At 48.3% G+C, this 23,307-nt stretch overlaps 1 protein-coding gene across 1 annotated transcript in view; it reads right to left on the bottom strand.

The window, feature by feature from the left end:
* The window catches only part of LOC119455719 (protein timeless homolog), a 317,713-nt gene that overhangs the window by 195,750 nt on the left and 98,656 nt on the right, over positions 1–23,307 (bottom strand). The window contains exon 15 of the mRNA XM_037717145.2: positions 9,115–9,162. Within this exon, the coding sequence (XP_037573073.1) occupies positions 9,115–9,162 (48 nt within the window). The remainder of the gene's footprint in view (positions 1–9,114; positions 9,163–23,307) is intronic.

Genomic DNA, 23,307 nt, shown 5'->3' with positions numbered 1-23,307 from the left:
AGAAGGGATAAAAAGGTTGTGGTTAACCAAACCAATCTCTGATTTGCTAACCCACTCAGACTGGTATTGGGGAATGAAAAGATGTAAGAAGGCGCGAACAATGCATGGGCTCATAGGCGAGAACAGGCAGCATGACCATAGTGTGGGTGGCTGGTTAAAAATTCAACGCGAGAGGATATGTAATATTCAGTCGAAAGCTCAAACATCGTTCCCGGTACTAGAAACGACCGGAAATGTCACCAAATCGCGCGGCGCTCGCCAGCAGACGTACCCAGGCTGCATGATGAAGCGTTGCTGAATAGAAGTAAGCCACGACGAGAATTGTGTGCAGCAGGCTTGGAGATTTCGCACCAAGACAAAGAGCAAGTGAGTGGACAAAGCCGCTCACTTGGACTATTGCCGCTTAGTGCGACAATATTCCGAGGCATTGCTTCACTGCTTTCCATTCCTCCTCTACCTGCACGCGTTACGTTACGGCCCGCCAACTTTTTTGCTGTTGGGCAGACGGTGCCTCAACCCCCGATAACTATACTACAAACAACGACGCCTGATCGCGTCACCAACGCAAAAATGCGCGATAAATTGGGCGTGACCGAACGCAAATGGCGGCAAAAGAACGCGGAGCCGATCGCTCGGCCGGTTGGGCCATGCAGCGCGGTCAAAGTGTCGCCGGCACACGGATGGCGCGATCGAAACTCTTTTGTTCTTTTGGTCTGCGAGGCACAGTCGGGATAAAGGAAGTTGCGAGGGGCTGAGACGGGGGGTCAGGGAAAGTAGGGGTCCATTGGCGAATGAGTGAAAGAGAGTGAGAGAAAAAGAAAAAAAGAAGAGGCGAAACGGGACCAAAGACACGGGCGCATCATTTCCGCCGCGCGCCATTAATTTCCCGCAGGGAAAATGCGCGCGCGTGCGAGACCACGCAGTGGTCCGGAACACCCCGTGACAGTGGGCCGCCCGTCCGAAACGACGACAGCGAATAAGGGAGACGGCTACAACGGTACAAACAGTACAGCGTTCGCAGCGCGTACACGACGAGCCGCCGACGGCGTCGTCGCGAGAAGTCCTTCGTCACCGGACGCTACAGCGTGAGGCGCTGGCTCTATACAGCTTCTCTGAACAGCCCCAAGGTCTCATTGTGACACAAATGTGGCACGCTGCGCATCTCATCCTCTGTTCTCAGCTTCGCAGTATACCCTCCTCCTTGCTATTTCTCTCTCTATCTTCGCCTGTAGCCGACCGGAATCGTCGGAGCGCGCGGTAGCCGGTTTCGAAATTGCCCTCTGGGGAACGCGTAGAATCATCGGTGTAACAACGGCGCCTATTCGATTTATAAGTTCCGCTTGCATTGCCATATGAAGTCGATGGTATTGTGATAGCATAAGAAAGTAAAAGAATATACATGAAAAAAAAAAAAAAGACCGGCGGCCTATCGCATTAATTGATGGTATATACATACACTTAATATTAATTTTATTACCAAGGACATGAAGGCGCACTGATTCCGGGCAAGAATGTACTACTATCTCCAACAAACAACGACAAGCAAGGACATACAAACAGAACGACCAACGTGCTACGCAACACTTACTGAAAGAGCAACTTCACGAGTATTTATAGGCCTAGTTTGAGGGAGCACATGTGGCACCGGTGAGAACCTATGTATTTGGTTAAATATTCATAGCTTTGTGCAAAAATGTCTAAAGCCTACTGTCTGTAGATATGTGTGCTAAGACGTCGCATATAACTGTTAATCCAACATATTGAGCAACACTACAGTTTATCTCAATTTCGCATAAGACTGTTACCATCACAGCATAATAGGCCAAGGCCAGACGAGTTAGTAGTTGCAGCGACAAATGCTATAACGCCGCCGCCGAGTTTGGGACGGAATTCGCGTGCGCCTATACACGAGCTTATAACTTGCGACATGCGAGAGACGATGCAGAACTCGCGGGCACCGGTTACGCACCGTCGGAGACGAGTCCAAGTCGCGAAGTGCCGACAATGCGTCCATAGCGCTTCCCTGCAATGCCTTATTAGCCCGAGCAGAAGAGACACGCTCGGTTAATCGCTCCTTAGCGTTGCACAACCTGACGTTACCTAAACGGTGTCGCAAGCCTGCCGATATACAGCGTTCGTACACCATGTCAGGCGAAAAAGAAAGAGAGAGAGAGAGCAGCGTGACGGTTCCTAATCAGTACAAAGTGACGCGTTGTCAATCTGAGCAGCAGAACGCGGCAGATATCTTTCTAAACTGGACAGCCAGCGCAGTAAGTAAATTTTAAAAAGTTCCCCAGTGTAGACCGTACAAAAGCCTTTCTCCTCATTTCCCGACCGAAACTGCCGTGTTGCGCGCTCATGAAATGCTTGGAACTCTAAACATGGGTTTAAACTTTCTCGTGAATCTAAGGAACCGCAGCTCGGACGCAAAAGTTTTCGAGATACCAGTGACTAATTCTGCTCTTGAGGTCCTCTTGCTCACCCTTCATGAGTGCATCATCAAATGCTGCGGAAATTATTTGCATAAGGAATCACGTTTTATCACTGCAAAGGGACCAACAGTACGTCGTTTTCAAGTTGGAACCCGTTGCTTTGAGATAACTTTGGAAAAGAAACGTCTAACCTAACAGTATAAAAACATTGGAACCCAACATCGAACATGGAAGTTTGTCCTGCCACTAAAAGACAAGACTGGAATGTCGCTACGCTGCCGTTTTCAATACACGCTCGCTGAACGCTGCATTGAAGACGACAAAACCGTTCTAAACTATGCTACAAAGCACCAGGTCGACACGAAAGTTCATGCTGAGTTAATCATTTATATATCGATACCACACGGAGAAACGCAAAAGTTGTATCTATCGTGGACAGATACAACCAGAAAATAAGCCACCTAAATGCACATAACCCGCAGTCTGAGCCCGGTCATATTTCGACGTCAAGGACAGGTCCCGATCGAAAATAGCGCGCCATTGTATTCTGATCCCCGAACGCATCGCCAACGTCGAGCTGCCACGCGACACGCTCGGAACGATGCCCAATAAACATCGACGCTTTCAGAAAAAACACAACAAAGTATGCGTAGGAAACGCGTAGGATAAGAAAGAAACAACAAAGCAACAACAAAGGGGAGGAAAAAAAGCACTCCCCGGCACCTACGCAATGTATACAAAGCGATACAGAACGGTCGGCCTCGCTCTGAGGCAACGGGAGACGTCATCGTTTCGACGCGAGACATGCCGTCCCATCGTATCTCCCTCATCGCCGGCAGCATGCGAGAAGCGAAGCGGAGACGAGAGAAGGCGAAGCTCGGCCGGAAAAAAAAAAAAGAAAGAACAGCGAACACGACACGCAAACACGCGGAGAAGAGCCGGAGAACCGCGAACAGAGCACGCGCTGCGCCGCGAATGACCGCATATGTTATGCGCCAGACACCGTGCCTCTCCCACCTATCCCTTAGCACCGCCCCCAACAAAAAGAAAACAACCACGGCAGCGACAGCTCAAGCGGCAGCGACCGATACGCCTCGGGAACCGAACCGACTAGAAGAAGCAACAACTACAACGAGAAGAACATCGGTGACGACGCTCGCTTGCGCAGCCTTCCTCGCACCTAGTTCAGAGACGCGGTCGACAAGCGCAATATTCGGATAGCTCTTGGCGAAAAGGGGGAATTTGAAAAGAAGGGGGGAAGAAGAGGAAAAGAAGTAGAACACAAACAAACTAAGACACATACTTCGTAGTATAGCGGCGGCAGCAGCAACAACAACAACGAGCAGTAAGCCACGCGTGAACGGGCGCAGGGGAAACCGTTACGACGCGACAGCGAAGACGACGCCGGCGACGTCTCCGCGGCTCGTTTTTTCACATCGCGACGACCGGTACAGGGGTGGGGATCTTTCGCAAGAGGTGGTGTCGTCCCGCCGTCATCAACAGTCTGCTCGCAGGACGTAAAAGGAAGAAGAAAAAAGAAAGGAAGAAACGGTGGGGAGATAAAGGAGCGTTGGGAAAACACCGCGCATAACGGATCGGCTACGCAAACGCGGCGCAACTGCTCGTAGGGAAAGGACGCGGGAGAACAAGGAGCGGGCGAGGGTGACGAACACTGGCGGCGACAACGCCGCCACGGCCTGGGACGAAGAGGGCACGCGATGCCGAACCGACGACTAGCGTCCTCGCGCTCGCTCACTCAACTCTTCCTCGTTGTGTGATTTGTCTCGTTCCGTGTATGAACGCCACCACCACGGCATACAGCTGCCGCGAACACCCGCCGGCGTCGCTTAGCGAAAAGTATAAAAAAAGAAGAAGAAGAAAGGAAAAAAGGAGTACGTGTTTCGATCTTGGAAGGCGCGCGGCACTCCGTGCGGGCACGAACTTGCGCGCGCGCGCGCGCGTTTCCACGGTGTGCACACCACACCGCGCAGATGCAAAACAGGCCGTTTGGTGAAAACACGGAAGCATACACGAGCGCACGCGTGCAAGCATGCAGAGAGATAGGCAGCTCCTTTTTTTTTTTTTTGGCGAACTCTTTCATTCAATACTTTCCCTTTCCTTCGCCAACGAGCGCCAACAATTTTGGGAACAAGGAGAAACAGCGCCGGTGCTATGCGAAACTGAGGCGAAACATGGAGGATGAAACATGGCTACAGCAAGCACACCTGTCTGGTCTCGTTTATAAAACAAGCTACGTAGATTCCAGCTAGCCCAGAATGAAAGATGAAAGGGGAAAAAAAATTGTCCACCCAACTGTGTCCCTGTGCTTCGAGTTGTCGATTAATTCGGCCTCGCTCTGCAACCTGCTCCTGCTTAGTTCACGACGGTAGAGCGATCGCCTCGGAAAGGCGTTGGTCCCGAGTTCGATCCCCGGAGGAGGACGAATATTTCTTCAACTACGAATCTCTCGGGAAAAAAAAAAAAAAGTCCGTATGAGTTTCCTTCGTAGCTTCGTGCTGCATTCAAGTGGACGACAATTTTAAAATTAAGGAGCAAAGAGCGCCTCAGAGGCGATTTAGCCGTTGATGCATCGCAGATTTAACGCAGCTATGTAACCCTCATTCCCTTAATGCGGCTGCGCGTACGAACTTTCGCGGGAGTGTGGTAGCCCGAGAGCAAACTTGCTAGATATAGAAATGCAACTTTCTCGCATCCTACGAATTCTCTTGGAGGGACGACTTGCAGTGGCCTGAATAAATTAATACAATAGTATCAGCAATGCCGGTACTAGACCTTACCATAGCATAAGATTACCTGCAATGAAAAGCCTCGAGCCACTAGTCAGCAAATGACAACAAAGTCCGACCTCTTAGGCCATGCAATCAATTCCACTAGACCGCGAACGATCGAGGGAGTTGCGGCATCAGCGTTTCTCTCCTTTTGTTTAACGCTGTTTTTTTTTTCTTTTTTTTTTTGCTAAGCAATACGAGAATGCTAAGCAATATGAGAATTATCCGCGCTAGCAAATATATAGGTCGCACGAACACCGGCGCGAAAGTGGTGTTCTGCTGCGAGCTGCACTTGAAGTGAGCCTGACGCGCCGCTTCCAACTCGGTAACTCTTGCTTCCACCTGCCGTGCTAATTAAGGCACAAAAACGCGCCTAAAATCGGTAAAGACTAGATGCTGAACTGTACCTGTAAGCGCGTATATAGGTTAAAACTGTGGCAGGCCGTCGTCAAGCGCACTAATGAGGCAGAATCGAATGGCGTATATATCAGTTGCGAGCAGAACCACAGAGCGCGCCGAAAGACCCTCACCTTCATGCCAAAACTGCACGTGCGATAATTCCCTAGCTATAACCACATCCGACGCTTTGTCATTTCTCCTGCACCTAACTATATGCCCCTAAACCAACTTTTCAAATAAATTTTCCGGATCTAATCCGAGAAACGAAGTTATTTTAACAAACTGCGCGATGTTAACAGGCTCGGGGGTAAAAAAAAAGGGGTCTAAAAATACGGGATGGTCTACAAAAGCAGAAGTTCGGAAACACGACGGACGAGCTTCGCGAGCGCTCGGTACTATCTCAGTTCTAATAATTATATGCTTTCGTTTACTTTTCCCCGCTGTCTTCAATTCTGCGCACGCGCTCAACGCACAACTAACTAAACTTAACTATAGCGGCACTTTAAGCTCCCCAACGTATAACCCATCCAACGGAGAGTTACCACAGTTTGCTACACAAACCCGTTGGGAACAGAGAACACTTCGAAAGGCAGTCGGGAAGGAGATTTCTTTCTGCCTTTCACTTTATTTTCCCCAACGCGAAATATTTATTACGAGGTTCACTAATATGTAAAGCCGTACTAAACCCGGCGGCACAAGTTCTCGCGCGCACACGTAATAAACACGCGCGAGATACTCCGCGAGTAAAAGAAAAAGTGAAGACGAGACGCAAACACGGAAACTGCTGAGACTGCGCGATTTTCTTGCAAGGCAAACTGCGTGGCTCTACAAAACGCGAAAGGAGAAAATATAGAGACCCTAAAAACGCCGCTTCCACTTTCTCGCTCTGTGAACATCAGAGCCACCGATTCCAGCTATATAACTTAGATTCCTAGTCAGACAAAACGCCCTGCGGGCATGCATACTCTCACACACACACACACACACACACACACACACACACACACACACACACACACACACACACACACATATATATATATATATATATATATATATATATATTGCCACATGCTATATCATCGCCGGGGGTATGTGCCCGGCAATGGAAACGACGCTGAAGTAGCGCGCAGGTAGAAAACGACGTTGCGTTTGCTGCTCATATAAAGTGCTTGTATACGTGCTGTACGCCGGCTTCCACGTCTCCTGCGAGGTCGTGACACTGGTGGAGGTGCGGGGTAGGATTGCCTCATGCTTAGCATCCCTTCGCGGAGCCATCCATCGAACGCGGAATCGCCTTCGCTCGGCGAAACTCCTGTTCACCGGTACAGCCGCCGCCTGCTAGACCTGACGACCGAGTTCAACCCCTTGCAGGATCCTGCTGGACCGCGTCTAAGTAGTATACCGCCATGGCCACTGCAACTCCATCGCAGGTGACGCTACAGCATCCTATGGTCCCAGAAAGTTTCCATGGTGACGCCATTAAAGATGCCCAAGATTGGCTGGACCAGTTCGAGCGTGTCGCCAGTCATAATGAATGGAGCTCCCGGCAAAAGCTGTCTTATGTCTATTTTGCTCTTCGAGACAGTGCGCGGACATGGTTTGTGAACCGGGAGCGAAGCCTGACCACATGGGATGCCTTGCGCACCAAGCTGCTAGACACATTCACTAGCAGCGACAGAAAAGACAATGCGCAGCGCCTTCTCGAATCTCGTGTTCAGAAGCCAAATGAGAGCGTTGCCATGTTTGCAGAAGATATGGCCCGCCTTTTCCGCAGAGCAGATCCTGAGATGGCCGAAGAAAAGAAGTTGCGCTATCTCTTGCGGGGAGTGAAGGAGCAGCTGTTTGCCGGACTCGTGAGGAATCCACCGACGATAGTGGCCGAATTTACCAAGGAGGGTATACAGCTATCGAACGGGCACATACCCGCGGCAACGATATAGCATGTGGCAATATATATATATATATATATATATATATATATATATATATACATCTAGGAGGATGTATATATACATATACATCCTCCTAGATGTATTAAGAATAGGTACTGTATATATATATATATATATATATATATATATATATATATATATATATACAGTACCTATTCTTAATACATCTAAGAGGACAGTTTTATCAATGTTTAACCTTCGGATTGATTCAGACCGCAATATGAACAGGAAAGCTACCTACGGAAGAAAAAAAGAAAGGGGGGGGGGGGGGGGGAAGGATCAGAAATCGAGCTGCACCTGAAATAAAATAGGGACAGCAAACAGTTGGTTGCAAAACTCCCCCAAAGGCTAACGTTCTCGGCGCTTCTGATAACATTTTGTAGGTTTAGAAAGCAAACAGCAACAAAACCGTCCCGGACGAACGCAGTCAACGAACGGGGCAATACCTTCGTATAGATGACGTAATGGAACCGATCTTCCTACAGCCCCCCTTCCCCTCTCCCCTACCTACCTCTTTCTGGCTGTCGCGCTTGTACAACGCAAGCGATCGGGTTGGGACGGAAAATGAGCCGTGCGCAAGATTTCGTAAGGAAAGGAACGGCCGCGTGCACATCGAGATTGCCAGCCGGAATATAAATCCTCCAATTTGCCTTCTTCGAGAAGCGGGCGAGGACGCGTACACAAACGCAATCGATTTTTGAAGAAAATGCGGGACAGCGCGCATTGAGGAACGGAGTATATCACGGTGTTTGCGCGCGAAGGGTAACGCACTGGCTGCACTATATACGTGTGCGCGTTAGAAGGTACGTGTGTCGATAAGAAAAAAAAAGAAAAAGAAATGAGGAAAGAAAGAATTAGAGCAAGAGCCGGCCCATGTCGTTTATGATTTCAATTAGACAAACAAACAAGCGCTAACATTTATTGCACTGCAGATTGAAGAAAATCTAGTTTACCAGAGGTGCATCAGCGACGCTTACGTTCTGTTACGCAATAATCTGAGCCCTGTGATAAGAAAAAAAAAAGAGAGAAAAAAGAAAAAAGAAAAGGTTAGTGCGAGCCAATCAAGAGGCCGATCCTGCGAATAGAAGCTTTCCTGCATGCAATCGCACTTTCTTTTCAGTTCTTTCTTTCTCTCCCTTTCTTTCTTTTACTAATTTTCTTGCGGGGCATTTTTCCGCGATGAGCACTGAGCAGAACGACGCATCTATTTTTCCTGCCAAAGCCATCACAAAAAAAAAGAAAAAAAAAGTAAGAGAAAAGAAGAAAAAAAGTATTCAGTGACAAGAATAAACCCGAAAAGGTGCTCGAAAATAATTGTGCCCAACATTAGTCCGCAGCCTTCTCCATTACGGCGTCCGCAACAGCCCACACAGTTGTTTCAGAACGTTAAGAAAAAAAAAAAAAAAACGTCAATCAAATCCCGTCAAACCCCAAAAAATAAGAAAATAATAACACTCACGATAAGCTATCTTCCTGCCTTCAGGAAAAGCTCGTCCAAAAAATCGAGCAAGGGAGGACCTGCCCATCACGCTAACTTACCTTCGTCGGGCTGAGTCTCCTCGGCCGCCGGTGCTTCAGGCGCGACACCTGAAAGAGATCAAGCGCATATAAGAATCAGCTTCACATTTTCCAGTGGCATACCGAATCGTTCGAGTGCGTGACACATGATGACGCGTATAAGAAATAAGGGGGGGGGGGGGGGGGGGCGACCATCACTGGGCACCAAACGACAGCGCGCGCGAAGGGATACATTACGCCATGAAAAAAGAGCGGTAGTGCATGCAAAAGTACACTATGTTCACAAGAAGGCGCAAGAAAGAACGCGTATATGAAGCAAGGAAGTACACAGCAAATGTATATACAGGTCATAAAAAAGCAAACAACAAAAAACAAAAGTCATAAGCGATAGAAGCCAATAAACACAGTAATGAAATGTGCTAGTGAATAAAAACTAAAACAAATGCCTCAAGGAAACGAATAAAAACGTTTCAAGTTTCCACTTTCGTCGGTGAATGCCTCCGTTTCGCGTTTTGACACATGACTGGAAATAAGTAATGATTTGAAAGAACAGCATAACAAGGGCGAGTGGGAGGATGTCAGTCAACTCGCAAAAACAGCCACTTCAGCTAAGGAAAGTTACTCTAAAGCCGTATACTGCAGTTTCTCGCTCAGCCTTATGCGTGGAGTTTCATAGGAAGCACTGGACGAGAGCTTGTAGTTATCATATGGGTCGATTGTCCAATTGGTCCCGCACTCTGTGCATCACTTGGCTGTCGGTACTATAGCGCGGACAGGTAGAGGTACAATGTGTGTGAGCGTCTCATCACAGCTACATAAGTCGCCCGTAGGGCTGTTGGCAATTCCTATAAAGAAGGCATAAGAGTCTTTAAATACGACTCCTATAGCCACAAACGGTACAGAAGTGGTAACCCAGGCGGTATACATGTATCTGTATATCTGGAGTTAACGAACGTAAACGGCACACGGTGAAAACGTTCCAGTCCCACAGGGGCAAAGTATACATTCACGGCAGCCAATCGCAACCAAACTGCAGCGCCTGTTCGCGAAAGCGGAATCGAAACACATTAACCGCTTTCATGTGCAGATCGGGCAGCTTCATCGGCGTGATCATTCACGCTGACGTTGCAGCATTCCGGAAGCCATTGAAAGATTGTGTCACGTCCCTTTTCATGGCTGCGATGTGTGTGTCGAATGTCTAAGGCCAACTGCTTATTGGGTCGGCGGCGCAATGGGGTTTTATTGCGTTCTACAGAAAGCAACGAAACATTAAGGCAGGGCTCGTGAATCCTCACTTGCCAACGGAAGCAGCCACCTTTGTATTCACTCTTTTGTTGCATCGCCCTTCTGTTTTCTAGAGCGCGTATGTAATGCTCTCACTCTTGCAAAAGAGGCTACGACGTCGCAGAAATAATATTTTAACGCTACAGCGTTCAGGGCCCCGTGTCACCGAAAATCTGGTGTCGGCGTCGATGTCCGCTAGAGAAAATGACCTCGCATGTATATATATATATATATATATATATATATATATATATATATATATATAGGTGTATGTATATGCCACGCCTTGCTATATGACATGCGGTATATGCGGGTTTTGCCACACTTCTAACACTCAAGTTACTTTACTCATACCTTGTCTTACATTCTTGACAAAGTTGTTCCTCGGCATTTTGAGAATGACAGCCCACAAACAAATGTCATGAAACAAAACACCGACAGCTAGCGCATGGATTTTATGTTAAATTTTCTCAGACTTAAGTATTAAAAGTGCGAAACAATAACAGAAATCTTAAAATGATGCAAATTTTCTTGCCGCGTTTGTGCACAACCTCCGGGATCGGCCCACGCAAGAGGCCGCGTTTCTACGAGAAACTCGCCTTCGTGCATATAAAGCGTTCGCCGCCAGCGTTTCCGGGTAAACATTGCGGTTACATAAGCTGCAGTTGCCGGGGAGCGTGAGAAGCAGTCTGGCATCTTTGAATGCTATCGCGTTCCTCCAAGTTGTTGCAAATAAAATAGAGTAAAAACAAGTGAATAATAAACATACAAAAGAAACAAGATAGGCACATATATAATCAACATTTATCACCGAATTCCTTCGAACAATCATTACGCAGACTTTGTCTTCTTAAGCGTCAACACTGTGTTGACACGCTCTAACTCATTTAGATTAAACATTTCAATATACATTAAAAAGAGAAGTGGTGAGAGAAGAAAGCCTTCACAAACCGAGCTTCGGACATCGATAATATTGCTCACAGCTTTGTTAAAATTGGACGCGTCGAGCATTCCCGGCACGTCATGGCTAGAGAATCTCTGGTTACACAATGAATATTAACATACTATAAAACACATAAAAGGGTACCGTCGGAACCCTGTGAAATGCTATTTGGACCATTGGCACGCCGGTCTCTATCATATCGCAATCTTTCAAGGCCAATGAAGGGTGCCTAAAAAGGCGGGATAAAACACACTCAAGAATTTTCCTGGTGGACGCAACGGCTTCGAGACGCTTGATGCCTTAGCCGCGTCGCATAGCAACAACTATAAAAGCACTGAATTTAATAGTAATTCAGACGCACAAACGGAATTTGACGAATGCCCTGTACTCCCTTCCTTACATAGCAGACAATGCTGTGGAGGCTATAGAGACTTCTTGCAGTGGCTTCGTTCGCACTTGGAACGAACCACTCAGACCAGTATATAGTTTGATGTTTTTAACCGCAATTGTGGGCAACTGTTCTTTCTCTTTTTTTTTGTTTTTGTTTTTTTGTTTACAGCGAAGGTGTTCCATGGTCACTCTTCCATGGTCGCGTCCGGCAATAGAAAAATGTGGTTGATCCCTCTTATATAGGAATCGGTATAGAACACGAAAGTGAAACGTGTCTTCACAGAAGTAGTGTAATGTTTATTGCACATTGATATATAATGTCTATTGGTGTTTTGTGGCTAAAGCGCCCTTAGGCGTTGATGCACCCACGCTGACGCCTGGTGGCACGTCTCCTCCATCACGACTACCAACGTCGATGACCATGAGCAACCGTCGTGCATATGGAAGCTGCACTACGCTGCACACGCTAGCACAACGCGAAAGACGAAGCACGTAACTGACACACTAATACAACGCGCAAGACAAAGCACGTAACTGAATCGTCACCGAGTCAAATCAGCGCGTACAGCGCGTCGTAATTGCAGCCTCCGCGATCAACTTCAGAAACATTTTCAGAGCTAATTGCGGAGGCCACGCTCCGCTGTGCTGAGTACGGTGAACGCCACCTAGGTGGCGTTGGTAGTGCTTCTTGATGCCAGCGTCCCTTCGAATGCTGGCATCGAGGCGTCGTAGTGCTGAGACCACCGAAGCGTTCACTGTCGGTGCGCGTTAGTGTCATAATGCAGTACTTCTCTTTTCTGCTCGTAGGCGGCGGCACCGCCCCGAGCAAGAGCGCGGGTACACGGAGGAGTGTTAGATATATAAGGCGCGTCTGTGTAGCTCTCTGCAAATGCGTTTGTGGCGCAATGGGTTAAACGCTCGGCGATCTATCGTCGCGGACCGAGAGGTCGTGGGTTCGATTTCCAAATTTTGCATGTTTGTGGAACTTTTTCTTCTGGTTTCTTTCTTTGTATTATGTTCTATGACGTATTTCCGTGACGGAAATACGTCAGTGAAGTCTTGGTGGACCCCGGCATAAAACACTTTCGTGTTAAAAAAAATTCTCACTGGCCGTACGCTGCATGTGCGAGTGAAAGCGCGCGAGAGCGATGGACGCGCGCTTTCACAGTGGTAAGTGGTTCTTGAGGGAAAGGGAAAGGTTGGCGCTATCTTCTGCAGCCCTTGAGGGAGCACGGCTCAGCGCCAATTTCACAGTGAGCGAACGCACGGCGGAGAGCAAACGCGAGTTCTCAGTGGAAGGGGAGCGGTGGGCGAGGAGGGCATCGAGGCACCCTAGAGTGTGCGTGTGCGTGCCCGCTCTCCCACTGCGGCGCATGCGCGAAGACATGCCGGCCTCTGCCGCCGCCTCTCTCTGGGCTCTCATCCGCCTCTCCCCTAAGTGTCGACAACGGCGTTTAGCCGTTCCGTCACGTAGCCAGCCTTTTGACAGTAGTTGTGTGCGGTCACACAAACAACGCGCACAACTGTTGTCGACGGCGGCGGCGTTTTGCCCGCGTTCGCACCGAACGCGCGCGGCGTTGGTGACGTGTTTATGAAGAACGTGCCAACCTTTGCCGTACACCCTATGGCGGTGCACCGTAGCGACCACAAGGCCATGGTCCCTGTGGTCACTAAATAAATGAAAACCACCGGATCATATATATTTCTCATCCTTTATTAGTTCAATAACCAATTACACCATCACATCTTAATAGTCATAATTGGAAATACATAATTGCCACCATAGTACAGCTTCGCTGGTCTTCCGGCCATCTCCATCCCAGTGGAAGGGCTGACAGTTTTTTTTATAGGCTCAGTATTGAATGAAACAAGTTTTATTCATTAGAAACAAACACTGTACGTGGTATACGGCTGCTAATGCGTTGTTTCAGATCATTTTTATTTTTGTTGCTCGATCTTCTCCGGCTTTTTTTATTTGCCACCCGTGCTGAACAAACAAGTGTTCGCCATACAGAGCCTCATTCATAAGCAGACCTGTTGCACAAGCTATATCTGCAGTTTCTGCCGAAACATTTCGTGAGTACGTGCTATAAACTCTACTCATTAATGCAGCAACGCACTATTTCCACCTCGGCGTGTGGCTTGTTGTACTACTGCAATAAATCCATAGCGCAACATAGTTTTTTAGTTAGACTACAGGCTACATGCAGAATGACTACGGGGAAGTTACACGAAAACGTGCTTGCGTTCAAACCTCGTACACGAGTGCAACTTTAAATCGCGATGGGGCCTGATTGTGGTCGAATTTATTATTATTATTATTATTATTATTATTATTATTATTATTATTATTATTATTATTATTATTATTATTATTATTATTATTATAACTAAAGCTCATCGCTCTTAATGAGAAAAGGTACTCTTAACAATAGTACTGCACAGCCTTTTAATAAACTCACGGTTACTTTAATAACTAACAAGGACGCAATGTGATGATGTCCAAAATAATGCTTAACACGAAACATTTGAACATGCAAAAAGCATTAAATGGTTTCAAAATCAACGTTTCTTTTTTTCCCGCAGTTGTGAATTATTTACTCGGGTTCGCCGCGCGAAGAGTGAAACCAAATGTCAAACAAACATTTCGGAAGACCAAAAAAAAAAAAAACGAAAAAAAAACACAATCATATTGAATTCTGTTATCGTATTTTTAATCTAAGATATAGCGGCAGTGAACCAAAAGAGATTTCGGTTACGGGTATTTCGACGACTAACAGGCGTTCTCTCTTCCAGGACCTGCATGCAGTGATTCACCACAAGAACGCCTTGGTTGACGTCTGCACTCCCAAGTAAGCTAACTGTCACCTGCTCTATTCTTCATTAGAAAGCGCAGAAACGCATTAAAATGATCCCATGACCAACAGCGGACAAGACGCAGAGTCTCCATGTTTCAGACTAAAGGTGTAAGGAACACTCGTAAGGGAAAAATTGTGGGAAAACGTTTGCAGTGACCTGTAGCTGGCGCAATACGGAGTGATCATTTTTAAAAGTTTCGCTCAATTTTTTTAAATCACCTGCTGCAGATAACATAATTCTAGTCCTTGAGCTGCATTATTCATAGAGGGGGACATTACTTGCCCGGAAATTCGACACACATATTTAACTAATTAAAAATACACTAATTAAGTGTTTAATTACTACTTTACGGCACATATTGCAATTTACGAATTGTAGCCGGTGAGTTTTCAAGGGGTACCTATATACATTGAATGAATTTCCAGAAAAACACAAATTTGGAGATATGCGCCATAATACTCGCGGTAAAAATGCACTGTTCCGTTTACTTTAGAAAAAAAAGACACCCTTTTATGCATGAAGCACGAAGTTAACTGGAATGTCCACGTATTTAGTCCAACACTTTGAGAAATAATATCTTTTGCAAAATAATAATGATAATAATAATAGTAATGATAGTATTATTGATTTGTTTCGTGTGCACATGAAAAAAATATACTCGCCCTGTCACCTTGCCGTTAGCGACATTGCATAGTTACACAACCTGGCAGGCAGTGTTGGTGCTCGTTAACATGCATTTCACAGGATTCATCCCACTGCGGGAATATCAGGTAACGAAAAAGGGAATAAGATGGCTCGTAAGGATCAAAGTCATAGAAATTTACAATAGGTATGTTTCACGAAAAGTGAGGCATCCGCTTTGGCGGAGATATTTCTTAAAGAGCCGCAGAGACGCTGATCTTCCCTACTCGGTCAATACGAGTTTAGTCTGCTGACCCATAACCTCAAAGCTTCCAAGACGCCGGCCCCACTGTACAGATTACTCCATATCATGGACTACGACTTAACATCGCACACGCATACATCCACCTCGACTTTTTTCGCCAATCCCTGTCGCGAGACCTGACCTTTTGTGGCGGAGTCGGCTGAGCAGAATCTACTGGACTGCAGCGCGCACACTGGAGAAAAAGCTAGATACGAGATAAATATAGGTCGCCACAATGTCAAGGGACTTCTACCCCATCAGGTACATGATATTGTCCATCAAAGCCAGCGTCAAGTCCTCGATTTCTTCTTCAGTTATCTTGATCTAACTGAGTGCCTTTGAACACTTTAACCGTAGCTCGTATTAAAATATACATCATTCAGAATTCCAAAAGTGATATCAAGACAGTAAGTCGTTTCTTTAATTTTTTTTTTTTTTTGCCACCTTCCAAGGTCTTTCTCGCTATTTAGATTAATATTTCCACGCCAGAAAACCTGAGTGTTTAAATAAATAGTATTTCTCTCATCGCTAACGTCAATGAAATGCCCCGGTTCACGTTCGGGTGAACATCGCGACTTCTTTATTACGCTGTACTCGGTGAACTTATTTGTCACCCCGTTCAGGGTTTCAAGTGACCCATTCAGAGGAGCTTAACAGCGAGCATTGCAAGCGTGCTAATAAATGTGCCGAATGCTGCAGAAACATCCGCAACTAACTTACCAAGAGGTCTCTATAAGGACATAAACCTAAGAGAAGTCCAACCGAAATATGTCGGCCAATATAATAAACGTCAATTACTTCGCCTAGCTGCCGGCCAGTTCCAATAAATCGGGTGCCTTGCTCAATGGCGCGCGAGGCGCCCGACACAGAACACGCTTTGCAAGAAAGCCGAATTGCCGTCAGGCGGCTCAGAGACGACGGGGACACACAGCGAGTGGGTACGGACAGCCACGGAGCACGATTGGACCTGAGCAGTGGTCAGCTTCGCCACGGAACACACCAAAGCGCTATGAAAGAAAACACAGCCACGCGTTTTTCTTTTATCTCGTGCTCTCTCACTTCTTCTAAAGAAAACGAACCAGTTAGGTGTTGTTCAGGTTTCGAGAAGCCCAATCGCTTGAGACGAAAACACTCTCTGAGGCGGGGGAGGGTCCGCCGCTGCTGCAGCGGCGGCGGCAACCGGTGGAGAAGCGTCCCCTCGAAAAACAACCCGCATTAGAGGGTCGCTCCACGGAGCAAAAGAAATAATTCGCGGAGAGAAAGCGGCGTTGCTGAGCGCCAGCAGCAACAACGGCGAGCAATGGCAGCGTGGAAAACGCAATTTGTTCCGGCAGCATCGTGCGGCGACTTCGACAGGTGCGCGTGACCCGAATGCCTCGCTTCTTATAACGCCCCAGAGAAAAGTGCTGGGTATAGGAGGAGTGGGAGGTAAAAAAAAAAACATCGGCCAACGGCCTCGCAGCAGAACGCCGAAAGGCGTCGAGCGAGTTGTAACGGCGCGGCGAGCGACCCACCCGCGGGCGATGCGGCGTGCGGGTCTGGTAGGGAGAGGGTCTGGAAAATCGCAGCGCCCCCGCCGACACCTCCCTTGGTTCCACGCCAGCGACGCGGCCGAACACACACCGCACCGTTAGCGTATATATAGTTTCGTGCAGTAGACGCAACGGGACGACCGATACCAGCGGCCGTTATAATCAAGCCGTTTAGTATACGCTCCGATAGCGCAAGAAGCCTTTTAGAGGGTTGTAACTTGCCGCAAGTGGAAAAAAAAAATAATGATAAGTGGAATCTCCCGGAGCGGCGAACTGCCCCAAGATATGCGTAGCATTATATGGCGGTCGGTGTGGTGTAACTTTATAGCCACTGTGGGCGCTGCTGCGAGAGTGACGAGTGCGCGCACACAAGAGTATGCGCAGACCCCCTACACCAGACACAGAGCCAGTGCGCTTCAAAAACTGAAGTAGCGCAAGAACTGATTCGCTCTACTGCAAGGAAGGATGTGGCGAAGGTACCAGATTCGTTGCTTTTGAAAACGTGCCGGAGTCCAGCCATTTTGACGCAGTCTGAGGAGGGACTTGTCCGCTGCACATAGACTTCTCGCAATGTGCATTGCTTAATATACACCGCCTATTGCCATAAACAAATCCAGCGACGACAATTAACTTGTTTCCTTGTGTTATAATTGACAACGTTGAAATAGAACAAATAAAAAGTCGCAGTTTCACCCGAAAGGCGAAGCATCAATTGCGATAGCAACTTAGTAGAGAGCTATACGGAGTAAGGATAGTAGTTTTATCCGCTGTACAAACTTGGACATGCAGCAGCACCGGCAACACACAGCACTGTTGTCGACGCCGTCGGCGTTTTGCCCGCGTTCGCACAAAATGCGTGCGGCGTTGGTGACTGTTGCCGGAGCCTCTGATATAAATAGGCACTTGGTGCCGCAGCTAAACGTCGCCTCCCCCCCCCCCCCCCCCCACGGCCTTTCGTGCGTCAGAAGAAGGCGCGTTTGCTCTACATATATGGTGATTGTAAAGAAGGAGACGCCTACTTCTGCAGCCCTTAAGGGAGCACGGCACAGAACGCGCGTTTGTTCTCCGCCGTGCGTTCACTCCCCGTGAAAGCACGCGTCCCTCGCGCCCTTTCACTCGCACATACAGCGTTCGGCGGCGCGCGGCGACGATTTCATCTCCATTGACGTCATACGGAACCTCACGGCGACGGCGACGGCAACGGCGACGCCGACGGCAGAAATCTGCTTTGGAGTGTCCATATAATTGCTATCGCAATAAAAAAATCGGGGTAGCTTGCACTAGTGGCGCAAGGCTAAAGACACAGCGGAGCTGATCGGTTCCTCGCTGGTCCTGGCTATACGAAGTGATGCTAAGTTATACGAAGTGTATAAGCATTTCCTCCTGGTCCGTGGCATCGGGAACGCCTCGCGAAGCACTTTCTGTCCGAGCACACGTGGGGGAAGTGGGGCGAAAGCTATGCACAGTGTGCGGGCGGCGCGCAGCAGACGACACACCGGGATGACGTCGCGGCGCATGCGCAGTAGCGCGCAGCTGGGAGCTCGGTCGAGCCGCCGCCGGAGGCGCCTGCTGCAGTCACGGACACCACGACCGTTCGGCGCTGCGCGTTCCCTGGTTGGTGCTGCTACAATAAGTTACATATATCTCTCTCTCGCTCCCATTTTCTCTACCAAACATAGCGCGCGACGCTCCGCGAGGTGGTTGCTAGGCAACGCAGTGGCAGGTGGCACACATTACGGCCGGCTTAAACAGCTCCGCTGTTAAAAACAACGGCGCTGCAGCCAGGTAAAAATCGAAGGGGAAAATCGCACTAATTGCACGCTTTCCCTTTTGGTTCGAAGAAGCTATCTCAGCTGCGCTTGCTTTGGACACTTTCCAAAGTACCTTGCTTTCTCCAAACTGTGCTCTTGAAGTTTAGTCCTCAAGACGCCGTACACCATTTCCGTTCCACTACAATTGCTTTTTGCATGGCCGCTTAATTCCCGGTGTCCCAAGTCATCCTCATGTATGTATGTACACCACGTTTAAGCAGCGAAATCCATGAAGTTGCAGTGAAACAGTTACAAGTATTGACGCAAATACATCGAGCATTAAAAGTTGGGACAACGATCAAAATACCTCCTCCGTTGAAGTCCTAAGCGCACGGTGCATTTGAAAACACGAGATCGAAAATTCTGCCGTGAAACGCCCACTAAGTGATAGCAGGAAACAAAAAAAAAAAAATCCCGACTATGATTACAGGTACTTTATGCGCGTTTTAGACTTCGGGATCAATGAAGCCCCGAAGAGGTGACCGCGCGACGACAATTGCTACTCGACAATCGGCTGGCGTGGAAGGACAGTAAGATGGCAACAACATGAACCGTACTCCTGGCGCATTTTCACCATATTTCCGACGCGCGCCGCAATGCTTTCAGCGCAAATGCCCGCGCTGTCGTCGGAGATGAATCGCTTTCCATGAGACTAACTTATATGGACACAAGTATGCGTCGCGCGGCATGAAATGGACGCAGCGACCCACGCCAGAAACACCAATATTACGGTTTCGTATGGTCGCCATTATAAGAATGCTTGCGGCAGATACAAATGGATACACGCTTGAAACGCTACTTTGAGGGGCCCACTATTAAAGGAAGCACGCCACCCCATGGCATGGAAGAAATATCGATGCGCTGAGCAGCCGGGAACAGACAGAACTATACTGCTACCAGCAGCATTGCTATAGTGCACGACTCTTCAGAGTCGTGCACTATAGCAAACTAGCTGCAAAAGTAAATTAGCTAAGGCAACGCGCAAATTTGCGGAGCGTATAGGAGTAAGCGGCGAGAGTGCACATCACCGATGATGCCAGCAACACAGTAGCAACGCGTAAAACAACAGGCACAACACGGACGCTGAGAACCGGGAGGAAGAAATAAAAAGCGTGATAGCATACAGGAACGTGCCTTTTCTCGCACCCGCGAGCAATGTTGCACCGCACGACTCGGAGGGGGAGGGGGGGGGGGGGGGGGCGACAGCCGCGCGCGAGCCCTGTAGCGTTCGCTATACGAGGCGAAAGTGCCGATAGGATTAGCGGTAGGGGCCGTCTTTCGTTCGCCTAACGCCATGCGACGTGCCGGCAGGGCAGGTCAGGCGGGAGAGCGGGAAAGGGAAGGGATGCGAACGGTAATGCGCGCTGATCTCGGGTAAAGCTCGTAATTCCGCCTCCCTCCCCCCTAGCTCTCCCGATGCCCCCAGTCCTCAGACGCCACACGCCCCCCTCCCCCCCCCCCCCCGTACATATAGCTATATATATTTATACGCCATCGTCAACGCGGGCCTATTTTGGCATTGCTGGGCGCCCGCCTCCGTCGTCGCGCAGGAACGTGACCTGCATCGGTGAAAAGGTGTTACGATTCCGTCGCCCCCGGGGAATCGGCAGCAGAAGGTATACTATAGCGGGTGCACGCGGAGGGTGCGTACGGCGACGTACAGCAAGACAGGGCGAGGCGACAAGGCCGAGAAATTGTTCGCCAGCCAGCGTGAAAACGGAGGCGCCCGGGCGCCCTGTTCCGCGGCTTAACCAAATCAGCGCCGGAACGACAGTTTTCTTCGCGCTCGTAAACACGACGCGCGTATATAGCCAGGAGCTATGTACAAGGAAGCTTGTAACGCAGCGACCGGAGAGAAGTCGCGCGCAATGCTGAAGGGAGGGGGTCTCGCTACGCGAAAGGACACGAAGTACAGAGTCGCTGTTGGTGCCATTACAAGACGACGCTTGACACTATCCTGCGAGGGCTGCCAGCTCTTCGCTTCTAGTGGGGCGTTTGGTTTCGCACGACAGAATGCGCCAAGTCGCTGCACGGCTATATGAGAAGAATTGAAGAAAAAAAATCGTGTTCCCACGCTCAGTGCTGAAGGAAACCTGAACCACGTTGAACTCGCCACGTCTTAGGTGCGCGAAAGGTTAGAGCATGTTGACTACTCACGTCAAAATAAAAGAACTTGTTCCTGGTCAAGCTGGCGCGAAAAGCAGACACCACGGAGAGAGTGTGTCAGTCGGTGTGTGTGTCTTGCACTCTGTGTGTTGTGTCTGTTCCTACGCCGATAAAAAAAAAAAGTTGTATAAGTCAACTTAGTTTCGTGTTTCAAGGAATAACAAGCAAAAGGCTGTGTAGCATAATTGCGGCAGTCTAGTCAGCACATCCGCGAAAATCAGTAGAACGCTTATGTAGAGACGATCGAGCTAGCTGAGCTGATCATGGTTGAGCGGGTCACGGATGGTTTTTTCTTACATGCAATTCGGCCATTCCTTGCTGAGCTGTAATTGAAGCGTCACAGTAACATGGCGGTTTCGATAGCACTGTTATGGTCGATATCAGGTTATGACCACTACCTCATCCGAAGGCAACACCCCCCCCCCCCCCCAAAAAAAAAAAAAGAGGTCAACATTTTGTTTTAAGCACAAAGTCAAGTAGTGACGATGACAAATATAGCATTCTTACGGGCACTATATAGCTACACAATACCAGTTGCAGAAAACACTGGCAGCGGCGGCCCGCGAACAATCTGCTTCGGACCACCACACACTTCGCTTCGACTTTCCTATTCATGCCTTTCACATTTCGTTCGGCGAGTTCGCTTTTTACATTCATCTACGTCCTGCCATTACTACTATCTCAAAGCAACGTGGTGCGCACTACAACCGCTGTTTTATGAAACAATCAATGCTCGTCTTAGCACACGTAACTTCTCGAAGTCCTGGTGGCGACCGAACGGCACGAAACAATGACAATAAAGGCAATACGAGCTTTGCATGTGCTTTCATATATTCCCAGACGACGACGGAACGTCCGCGTGCCGAAGTTGGCAGGAGCGTCCATTTTCGGAAGGGCAGATCCCATGTTCGATGGCGGCTTAGATACGCCACACAAATACGGACGATCACGCTACACATTCCTTTCCTCAACGCCAATTGTACACATAACATCATTGGCAAGCGAACTTGACGATCATTACCTCAGATCTCACGGCAACGCGGTCGCGAATGCGGCTGGAAATCCTTATGGCAACATATCACTAAGAAAAAGAAGAAAAACATTAGTCCGCAACTTCCCACCGTTAGCCCTTCAAATATACGCGATAGCATACTATACTGAATAGTAAAAACCAGTCAAAAGACGAAGGACAGATAAGGCACTGGCAGAAACGTTGCTGCAAAAGATTAAGAGGCGAGAGCGAAAAAGGGCTGACCCAACGGCGGCTGAACGGAATAGACTTGAAGTGATGCCCTATGTACATAGGGTCTCCCCCAACGTCAAGAAAGTTGCTGCGAGGCAGGGCGTTAACGTTGTTTTTTCTGCTCCCTGCAAACTTTCAGGCCTTTGCTCACGCGTGGCGCGCGGCAGAGATAGACCCCCCGCGTGTCATGACAACGGTTACATTTCTTGTGCTACACGTGTGGTGTATGAGCTTCCGCTGATTTGTGAAAAAGTTTACATCGGTCAAACAGGCCGGTGTATTAATGAGAGGCTGCTAGAACACTACAATTCTTGGAATTCCTCTGATGGAGCAAATCTGCCTCGCCATTGTCGGGAATGCGGCTGCGTCCCGCTTTTTTCCAATGTTAAAATCCTTGGTAGGGGCAAGGGCAAGACGGAGCGTGAAATTCTCGAAGCTTACCATATCAATTTGCAAGGGGATAATTGCATCAGTTCTACCTCTCTCTCACTGATGCAGAAGGAACTTAGTTTCCTATCGCACTGGCGTTAGCTACGTGGCGTTTTGCAATCACCTTTGTTCGTGTGTGGGTGTCGGCTTTTGAGCTGCGCATGCTCGCCGGGTTTTCCTGAGAGACGGGTTCTTCAATAAAGCACAGTTGTTAGTCCAGTCGTCGTGTGTGCCACGTCTCTTCTCTGTCCTTCGTCTTTTGACTGGCTTTTAACTATTCAGTATGTACCAACTGACCCAGACTGCTACTCTACAGCATACTATACGCGTATACAGTATGCTGCGCAAGTATGTGATCGCATTATTTATTTATTCATTTATTTATTTATTGAATACTGCCAATTTTCTTCCGGAGGTCAATACAGGGAAGGCAAAGTAAAACTGAAGAAAAGCATCACTTAGATTGTGACAATTCGACATTCGCGTGCGCGCACGATAATGCGTCAAGGGTGACCTTGCGCACTCTCATTAATCAAAGTGACGTGTCTATATTTCGTATCTCGTACAAACTTGCGATTTCGCACACATTGTGACGCGCACGATGACAAACGTCGAGTTTTCTGTAAGATACG

The sequence above is a fragment of the Dermacentor silvarum genome, chromosome 6, assembly GCF_013339745.2.
Source record: "Dermacentor silvarum isolate Dsil-2018 chromosome 6, BIME_Dsil_1.4, whole genome shotgun sequence".
NCBI lineage: Eukaryota > Metazoa > Arthropoda > Arachnida > Ixodida > Ixodidae > Dermacentor > Dermacentor silvarum.
The sequence above is the reverse complement of the archived record's forward strand: the minus strand, read 5'-3'. Positions and strand labels throughout refer to the sequence as shown.